General features: G+C 38.4%; 1 protein-coding gene across 1 annotated transcript; it reads left to right on the top strand.

Moving 5' to 3' along the window:
• The first annotated feature begins 3,687 nt into the window (after positions 1-3,687).
• epcam (epithelial cell adhesion molecule) lies at positions 3,688-6,093 on the top strand. Its single transcript, XM_032553880.1, has 9 exons — positions 3,688-4,041; positions 4,377-4,481; positions 4,578-4,842; positions 4,929-5,000; positions 5,082-5,145; positions 5,258-5,356; positions 5,429-5,626; positions 5,713-5,757; positions 5,852-6,093. The coding sequence occupies exons 1-9, from the start codon at positions 3,978-3,980 to the stop codon at positions 5,867-5,869; spliced, it is 930 nt and encodes a 309-aa protein (XP_032409771.1). The 5' UTR covers positions 3,688-3,977; the 3' UTR covers positions 5,870-6,093.
• The last annotated feature ends 4,398 nt before the right edge of the window (positions 6,094-10,491 follow it).

A 10,491-nucleotide genomic window follows, 5' to 3' on the forward strand; every position in this document is an offset into this window, starting at 1 on the left:
AAGTCACTATCCCATTCTGATAAAATCATAACAAGCCATGTTTAGAATGCATACATAGAAAAGACTGTTGAACATATTTATCTATCAATACATACCATAATCACTTGATTCCTCCTGAGCAGACAGAAGGTCATCCAGGTGAACGCTCTGTCGAAGGCTTTTGCTGACAGTGATGACCTTCGGTTTGTAGAACGTTGGCCATCTTGCAATGAACTTCCCCGAGATGTCTTCTCCAAAGAGCATGATGAAGTCCTGCTCAACCTAACAGAAGACAAAATACCATCAAAAAACCCAATTCAAAAGTTCAGTTAATCAAATCTGAGAGTTTCTCACCAAGCCTGGTGTATCCAAGAATCTTGGGAAGTGATCCAAGATGAGTGATGACTGGTCCAGATCATGTAGCATATTCTGTCTATGCTTAAATGTTGCCTTCATTTTCCCCTTAACAACGTCCTGGTCTGATGCATGCTTCATTATGGACATTGCTTCTTTGCATCCATCACCAAACAGCTGTTCAGATGTGGAGGTCTCCCTCTGAGTTCTCGGGCCGCCTTGATGAGCAGACAGGGAGTTCCTCTTAAAGTCGCTTGCAGTGTTACGCTGAACGGTTTTCAAACGATAGGCCAGGTAGCCCTGTCCACTTTGAGGATCGTAGAAATGCTCCTATCCCAGAACAGAAACCACAAAATATTAATTACATTGTATTCAAAAGGACAGTTACATGGTTAATCCACATTGTAAAAAAGAAAGAAATCCAACCAAATTATGACCCAAGAAGAGAATCTTCAGCTACTCACATAGCCAGTTGGTGAGCAATTATCTTTCAAACTGGGAAAGAGGGTGACAATTCCCAGGGCATAGGTGATGCGGACATTGACAGGAGGGACTCTCCTAAAAAACAATTCAATAAGAATATTCCTGTTCCACATAGGGGTTAAACAAACTCACACCAATTAAGCAAAGGTTATAAATAGAAACCCCATTCTCAGCAATTACTAATTATTTAAATAATCATTATGTTAATAATGATGTTTTTTCAGACAATTCCAACATTTCTGTGGATTTCATACACATGTTTAACTTTTAAAAGTACTACACAAAGTACTACAAAATATCAAGGTTAAATTCTGGCCCCCAATCAGCAGGCTGAGGTTTATTGGTACATACCCATGACTTTCGATCATATCTGCCACTAAAATATTGACAAGTTTCCTTCTTGTTGGATCAGAGAGACTTTTGGTCTTGTTGTATTCTTTTAATACATCTTCCCCCCCTGGTTTTTGGTGTAGAGCCACATAGACAATCTGCAACAGATTTCACATGTCATCCTGGTATGAATTTTAAAATGGATCATCATTCTATTTCCCACCTTGACACAACTCACATCTTTTGCCATCTTGCTGTCAGGTGGTCCTTCAGCCAGTCGTCGTCTCTGTGCTTTGGTGTTCTCTGTGATCACTGTAGCAGATGAGATCGCTGAGCTTGGAGATTGAACTGACGAGGCTGACCCATCTTCAGAACTGAAGGAAGCGTCTGTTACCTCACTCTCGTCAACGGTGCCCACTGTACAAAGTTTAGAAGACTCATTAGCAAACAACTTAAAATTAACTTCAGATTTATATATTTTTAAAATGCATTAGAAGGAACACTTGTTTTAATGCTTTTAAATCTTACCAAACTGCTTAGTGACTACTTTGAAAGATACTGTAGCAGACCTCAGGAGTTCATCAAAAATATCAGCATCCACATCAACTCCAGAAGAGTCCTTCAGGTCTACACAGATTTCACTTGCCAAATTGAATTTAGCATGAACTGGAAGGAAACAAATATACTAATTACCTGAACAAGGACAGGGGTTGATTAATAAGCATTCGGGACATAATTTAAGATAAACTACCTTAAGCTCACTTAATTTAATGGCAGCTGCAACAACATATTTAGTACTCAACTTACCCTCAAGCATGAATTTCAAGTAATCATAGCAGTCATCCGTCACTGGAACCCGAACCCATTTCTGGACGGTCTGATGCTCCACTTGAACCAGCATTTCTGTGTAACAAAAACGGGACACGGTCCAAGCTTTGCCACCTTACAGATATTTTAAACCAACCCTTTATCACTTCCACTATCACTTTGAACACGTCAGCTCTGTCAACTATATAAACTTCATCCAAGCTAGAGTGTTGAGCTAGCTAGCTAGTCAGAATCTGTTACCTTATCGGCTAGCCGTAACGTGGCATTTTATACTCTTGCTTTGCTACTGGTATAGTCTACGGGGCCCTCTAGTGGACATGGGGATTTATTTTTTTTCGCTCTCTCTTGCGTTCCCTCTCAAAAGTGTAGCCTTCCCTAGCAACACTTTATTGCAAAGTTGATGAACCAGACAACAGCCACAATGAGTCCATAAATTATATAAAGAGTTGAACACATTCGACATTTATGTTGGATTAAAAACTTTTTTTATTTTATTTTGAGTGTAACCTTGCGGAAAATGAACTGCTTCCTTGACGTAACGAACAACTTCGCCACGGAATTAAAAAAAAAAAAAACATCCCCACATCCTCTCGGAGGCTAGCCGTTTGCAAAGTTAGCTTTTTAGATACACACATCGCCAATATTTCAAATAATACAGATATACAAGTATTATCCATGGTTTAAAATGACAACTAGAACTTACCAAATATAACAGAATTCAAATTTACCGTTCGCCTAGATTTGGCAAAACGGCGGGACCTTGAATTTGGTGGATTTTCCATGCAAAATGGGTTGAATATCGTGCACTCTTTGAAGTCTCAAACTAAAAAGCATATTTCCAACGAAACAATGGTCATGTATGAATATTTAGCTCACCTTTAGGAAAGAATTGCGTCTTCCGTGGGCGAAATGAAGCCGTACCGATCGACTGACTGGTGGCGTGACGACAGAAGGTAGAACGTGCTCTGCAGCCGTTACGCGAAGGCGGGGCTTAAGCAACACCAACCAATTAACACTGGAAGTTAACAGCGCAAATATTACGGAGTTTACACTTGCAGTGTTATTTTAAAGCTGTGTGGTGTCAAAACAACACTCACACTCTTTATTTAACACTACACCTGAGATTTTAACACTGGCATTTTTACTGTGTACAGTATTTGATAGTATTCACATTCTCAATTAACAAATGTTAAAATGGTAGCTCTGTGGTCTGTGGTAAAATTCAAATGTTTATGGGGGGCTGCTGAAAGTCAGGGTGCTCTAAACAGCTCCTTAGTTCACTTATGCCTTGAGCCGGCTCTGCTGGAGGTCTTAAAAATAAAGAATAATTTCTATTTACATTTTATGTGAGAAAGAAACTTGCGAGGGTGGGGCACCAAAACTGGTTAATAGCCCACATTATGCAAATAATGTGAAACGTCTTTTGATGCCGTTTTAAAATTAACTGACTTGTTTTAATATAAACATATTTTACAAAGGGTTGCTAAAATACATAAAGACAAAACTGAGACCGAAAGAAAATAAGGAATGTTTATCAGCCGAAAGCAGAAAATATGTCAACAGAGACAGAAAGACCGAAACAGACAACAAATATGGTCATACCGGAACCAGGTAAGAGTACCTGTTTCGCCCACTCCCTCCTCCCCTTTCTATCAGTTTATGCAAATTAGAGTGACGTAAAGCGCTTCTCTCTTATAAATCTACTCTGTCGCGAGTGTTTTTGTTAGTTGAGGGCGACAACAAACTCCACGGATTACAATCAGCAGGAACTGTGCTTGTTACCACACCTGTGCCGTGCTCGTGACTTTGCTCTTTTGTGCGTGCGCGCTCCCGGCGAAGTTTCTCTCCAAACAGGTTCGGCCGGTAGACACACCTGCGTCAGGAGGAAAAAGGAAGTATTGTTGAGCGCCTTCTTCATTCTTTGTCTGACCTCTGCGGACGACGGACGCTTCGAGAGACGCTTTTAATTGTTTTTAAAGTTTATTCTTTTGGAAACGATCACTATGAAGGGTTTCATCCTCCTGGCCCTGGCTGTCTTTGCAGCTTTGCAAACCGTTAAATCTGCCTGTAAGTACCGTGAACTGATTAGGTGTAATAACACTTCTGTAGTCTCTTTTTTTTTATTAATAGTATTTAATTTTACTTTTGGAGTTATTTTATGTTTTTTAATGTATGGAAACTATTGAAAACGTTCAGATCGGTAGAGGTGGGGGATGGGAGCTCCACCTCACTCTGGCGACTTAGTCAGTTTGCGGAAACCAACGCCCAGGTGTTAAACAAACCTGCCAGAGTACCTGTTGGTCCTACCGACTAGTTATTTAACAAATAGCAGGGGTTCAATAAGTGCAGGCTGTGGTGTTCACCTCAGATTAAATACAAATTTGTCTTGTTTCTTTCCTCAGGTAGTCCATGTAGAACAATGAAATGGGTCAACTGTGACGGTGCCCCATGTACATGTCAAATCACCCTTGATGACTCAAACAGACCAGCCATCGACTGTGAAAAATGTGAGTAAACTATACATGTTGTGATGCATGCGTGCTGCATGTGTTTGATTGTGTTCTCATGTTTTTTTTTCTTTTTTTTTTATCGTCCACCTTTAGTGGTCTCAAAGTGCTTTCTGATGAAGGCTGAGATGTACAGAAGAAAAATGGGTCAAGACGTCCGTACTAACATCGGTGGAAAGCCACATGAAGACGCCATTATGGACAACGACGGTATCTACAACCCAGACTGTGAGAATGATGGTAAATTCAAGGCCAAGCAGTGCAACAACACAGAGGAGTGCTGGTGCGTCAACAGCGCTGGTGTTCGCAGAACCGACAAGGGCGATAAGAACATGAACTGCTCCAAGCTGGTGGAGACATAGTGAGTAAAACTCCTGCTGTTCTGACTCCAGGTGAATGTTAGAAGGTGATGTATTTAACTTTTTTTAATTTTTAATTCCTCTTCAGCATGATTCGTCTTGAGCTGACACACAAAGAACTTGAGTCTAACAATAAAGTGAATGTACAAGCTCTGGAAAAGTAAGTTTATGCAACGCCTCCACTCTTATTCAGACCTTGTTTATGACTAAACTTCCTAATGAAAACCTTTCCATCCTACAGTTCCGTAAAAAACCTCCTTCAAACCCGTTACCAGGTCGACGGGAGTCTGGTTAAAAATGTTCAGGTGAGAACTTCTAGCCAATGACTGGAGCAGTTTGCTTTGCCACATCTTAAAACAAGTTACAAACGTCGTGAAAACGGATCCTCCTAATGAAACCTTTTTGTGTTAATTTTAGTATGACCCTGATGGTCGCTACATTGTGATCGACATAGAGAAGGAGAAAGGAGACCGTACCACTAACCTTGGCAACATGGCCTACTACATGGAGAAAGATGTAAGTTTCTAAGTCTCTGATACAGTTGAGTTGTTCTGAAGGGACCCTCGCTGACTTTCTCTTCTCTTGCAGCTGAAGGTCTCCCCTCTGTTCAACAACCAGACCAAGGTCCAGCTCAATGGGGGCAGCCAGAAACTGGACCTGAATAAGATTGTGGTGTACTACGTAGATGAGGAGCGTCCAACTATCACCATGCAGTACCTGACTGGTGGCATCATTGCCGTCATTGTGGTCGTGGTGCTGGTTGTGGTCTTAGGCCTTCTGGCTCTGGTGAGTGCGCAGTTCAAGGTGAAAATGCCTAAATCTCCTGCATGAACCTATATGGAGCTCTAATCAATCTTTCTTTCCCGATTTAGTTCTTCATTAATCGGAAACGGCAGCAGCGCTACAGCAAGACTCAGGTAAAAGCAGCTTCCTGTACACTGTCACTGTAAAACTAGTTGCTCTGCCATGGATTTTGTTTAACCTGCCTTTTTTTCTCTTCTAAAAATCCAGCAAAGGGAGCAGTCCTAAATATAAAGCAGCAGGAAGTCTATGGAGAGGGAGAGTGCCATTTTGTTTTTAGTCTTTATTCGAGAAACTGAGATTTGTTTCCAGAAAACTTTTCTTTTTTTTTTCTCTCTCTTATGGTTGCCTGTTTATTTATAACATGTGGAAACTCTTGGCACAATATGTATCTGATCATGACTTTTTTTTTTTTTTTCTTTTTTGAAAATGTGGTTGATGTAATGCATTTTAATGTTAGAATCTGTTCAAAAGCTGGAAATTTCTTATCATAGACTGTACAGTTTCTTATGATGTTTGACTTTTTAATAAAACTACTTTTAAAGTGTATTCTCGAGTTGAAGTGTTTGGGGTTTTTTTGTTTTTTTTTAAGTGGCAGTGTAAATTTATTTTTAGTGAGAATTTCTTTATTGTGTAACACAAACCACTTTGATCTCAAATGATTTGCCTGACTTGTTTACTTGCAGTTTCAGTGGAAGATTTTGAGCTCAGGTGAGGGTCACCTGGGTGTGGCGCCTCTGGCAGCTTTGTTTTCCATCCATAACGTCATTTGACTTTGAAAGCTGCTGTATTACTTAAATGTAAATTTTCTAAAGCAGTCTGAACCTATAGCATTGTCATTTAATTAATTTACTAAAATATACTTGCGTACACTGTAGGTTTACTTTTCCACAGTATACCCTTTACTGGGAATTTCTTGTCTTATCAACAGAACTGCTTTCTTTGCATGCTGAAGCAGTCGGTCTGGTTGCTTAAGTTAACACGCCAGGAATTTATATAAGACAGAAATGGAAAATTCAAGCTCCACAGTCGTGAAACAAAAATGGCTCTGAGGTGGCAGGAGCAAAACTTTCCATAGAAGCTAAATTATTAAAACTTCCCAACAAAAGACCGTAAACAAAAACTGAACAGAGTATCTTAGTTGTGTACTGATGCCTCACCCAGTTTGTACCCTTCCGCCCGCCCTTTGTCTCCATAGCAACTAGGCCCCAAAAGCAGGTTTCGTAACTTGTTCAGGCAGGTCAGAGTGTCTTATATCTCCCCTCCCCCCAGCTCTCTGTGTTACAGGAATGAGGGCGGGCATATCGCTGTCAGCACCTGTTGTAGGTATCGCACAACACTTCCCTCTGCACCAATGAGGAGGAGGCAGGAAAATGACTGAACGTTATGGTTTCTGTGGCTTTACATAGCTTTCCATAGGCTTTATGTGAATCACATTTACAGAAACCAGTTACGTGTTTATCCCTTTGTCCACAAAACACTAAAATATGTTCTACTGTCTCACACTCTGAGAAGAAAACATAAGTTTAAGGTATAAAAGTACATTGTCATTTTGTCACTTTGTAAGATTTTTCACATTTTAGTTTTTTAAATACCAGAATTTGCACTTAACTTTCTATTTTTCAGTCTGACATCATTTCTAAGAATTAAGGTGCTGTGATCCAACAGTCATTACTTTGGTAATCTCTAACATTTCCTTTTTTACACTTGAGTAATTTCTTGGGACAGCCACTTCTTGAGTAAAATAAAAAAGTAGTGCTACTTTTACCTGAGAAAAATTTTGAGTGAATTAATATTTAGTTTGAAGGCTATCCAATACATTGGGACTAAAAAAAAAAGTTAAGCATGATTGAAGGCAATTTGATGCTTTGAAATTGGCCTTTGTCTCCTCAAAATGTAACCCAAGTTAGGGCTGAACAATAAGTCAATAACAATGTATACTGTGATAGACACATGATTAATATCAATAGAAAATATATCTGATGGGATATTCAATTTATAGAATATTCACTGAACTTTGATCCAGAATCGCATAGCATTCTAGGAAATGTAGGCAGAGAAGGCTTTGCTATTCAACTTCTCACTGCAAGCTAAGCAAGGTTGGTGTCATTAACTAACTCACTCACTCTTTGGTTACCTAGCAACAACCTGTGGAGTAACCAGCTGGCGCAGCAACAGTTTAAGGTTTTGACACCATGACTCATAACTGCTTAAAAATAAATAACTGACCTAAAAAGCAACGTCTCAGTCAAATACTTAGAAATACATTTCTACAAAAATTGCTCTTTTTGTTTATTATTACATCTCTTCGCTGATGATAAAATGTTATATTCCTATTCTGTGCATAAACAGTTACATCTTCAGTGTACTTTGACTTCATCCAATCTGATCTATCTAAGCTCCAATTGATTGCACATGCTGACAAAATAAATAACATGTTGATTGGACTATTGACAATCTTTCTATATAAAACTGAAACTGGTTCCACACTCATTAATGTCCAAATTATGAATAATATCAATCATATTTGCCACATCACAAATTGATATTTCACAGATTAATGGTTTGGTTCTTACAAATAAATCAGAAAGCACATTTTCCCTAGATGCAGAACAACTTTGAATTCAGGTTAAACTGGACCTGAGGTATTTAAACTGTTTACAGTGACAAACAAAGTCCTATGTTTGGTATTCTGCTTTAAAGAACATGTATTCCATCAAGAATACTCAATTTCTTACAGATTATAATACAGAACCAGTCTAAGGTATAGCCCAGACACCACAACTGCAATACTCTCACTTTAAAAAAACTAATTTGAGCTTTACGTTTCATTCTCTGTGAAACCTAAAGACAATAAGACTCGCCCATACAAGACTGTGCCCGCACAGTCTTTGACACAAGTGAGTCAACCGATTCCAGTTATTCTCTTACTCAGAAAGGCCTGAAGGCAGTAGGGGATTAAAGTTTACCGCTCTGCTGGCTGTTCAGTAACTAGGCACACAAAACAAAACCTACTCTACACTTTGGATATAACCAGCTCAGCAAACCTGAATCTCTTATGGTTTAGAAAACAGCCGCATACCGCTTATGCTGAACAAGTGTCTACATTTTATTTCCTGCTTTCATTTGGTTTCACTTCCTGTTGAGGGACTGCACCCTATAGCTCATGTCAAAGTCCTTAGTGCTTTGTGATGATCACTTTTTCAATAACACAAGACCCAGGGAAAAAGTTAAAGGAAAAGCATAGTCTTCAAGGAGAAAAATAAATGTTTTCTAACTTTAACTCTGAACAAAATGACCATTCTGTTGTTCCTGAAGCATATTCTGAGCAGATACTGCAGCAGATAATTGAATATTTCACCAAACACCTTTCACATGAAGACATAAGAACCTAACTTCGTACAAAAGTTCCCAGGGGCTGGTTAAAAAAAAAAGAGTTAGCAACTGGTAAATTCAAGATGACAGCCATTTTTCAAGCCAGCCAACATAAGAAAAACAGAATTTTGCACTAAAATCACTAATTAGACTAATGTATTTGGTGTCACATTTTTAACTGCAGAAAAAACATTTTTGGTTGATATTGTTCAAAATGGCTGCCAATGTTGTAATGAAAAATATGTCTTCCATAAAATTGGCAGTAGTTATTACCAGAAGTGAACACAGCTAACCAAAAAGTTAGGTCCACTAATTCCTAATTCACTAAACAAGAATGCTTGTAAATAAACAAGAAATTAGCAGAAGCTAACACCAAACCGCTACATTTTGGCACTCCTAATGCTAAACCGCTACACATGTAAATAATTAAGCTAACGCTACATTGCTAAAAACATTTTAAAAATTGCATGAGCTATCTCCAAATTGCTAAAGACATGAAAAATTTGCAGAAGCTAACGTTAACCATTAAGACAACTCCTTTAGAGTCCATTTCATACATTTTCATCTCCTACCAGTTGGTGTGAGATTCACAGACAGCAAAGTCCTTTCAGTTTCGGTATCTGATTTAGCTACATATATTACTTTGGATTTGTATGCAGAGCATTATCATATGTTGCACACTTTATAATAGATCAGTATGGTTTTGAGGCTTTCTTTAATGAAGACAACTGTTAACAGCCGTTACATCTCTGAATTTCTGTTGGGCTGCTTCATGTAAACAAATATTTACAACCTGGCTTAAAAAACTAATTATTAATAAATATTGTTCAGATAACTTATTCTACCTTAATTCACTTCTTCGAGTACACTAATTATAGCTGCACTATTCTGTACCTCAACATCAACTGTAACGGTTCAATCATAAGCTGCTAGCTAGCTTACTGAAACTATAATATGTAACTAGGCCTGTCACGATAGCAAATTTTGCTGAGCGATTAATTGTCTCAAAAATTATTGCGATAAACGATAATATTGTTTGAAGACCTTTTTACACTGATTTAATGGAAATGACGTAATAATGCATGCAATTTCTTGCCAAAGATGGATACACTTTATTTTCAAAAGAATATTTAACACTGGAGCTGATAAACAAAATAAGCAAAACAACCAAAAACAAAAATAAGATGGTCTCCATTAACAAAAAACGCACTTGAAAAAAAAACTTAAACAACATAAAGTAAAAGTGGAAATAAATACTGCATTCAACCTAAAGACTGCAGATTATGAAGTTATTATGTTGCCCTTCAGTAATCATTAGATTTAAATAGAGAAGATGGGCACATCGACTACCTGATGCAATAGTTCACACTACATGATTTTTTGCTCCTATTTTTCCCCTTACGACAATCTTATAAAGTTGGTCTTTCTGTGTTACGGTAGATCGTCGTTGCCGCTCCGATCTAAATCACACCTGT

The sequence above is a fragment of the Xiphophorus hellerii genome, chromosome 22, assembly GCF_003331165.1.
Source record: "Xiphophorus hellerii strain 12219 chromosome 22, Xiphophorus_hellerii-4.1, whole genome shotgun sequence".
Taxonomy (NCBI): domain Eukaryota; kingdom Metazoa; phylum Chordata; class Actinopteri; order Cyprinodontiformes; family Poeciliidae; genus Xiphophorus; species Xiphophorus hellerii.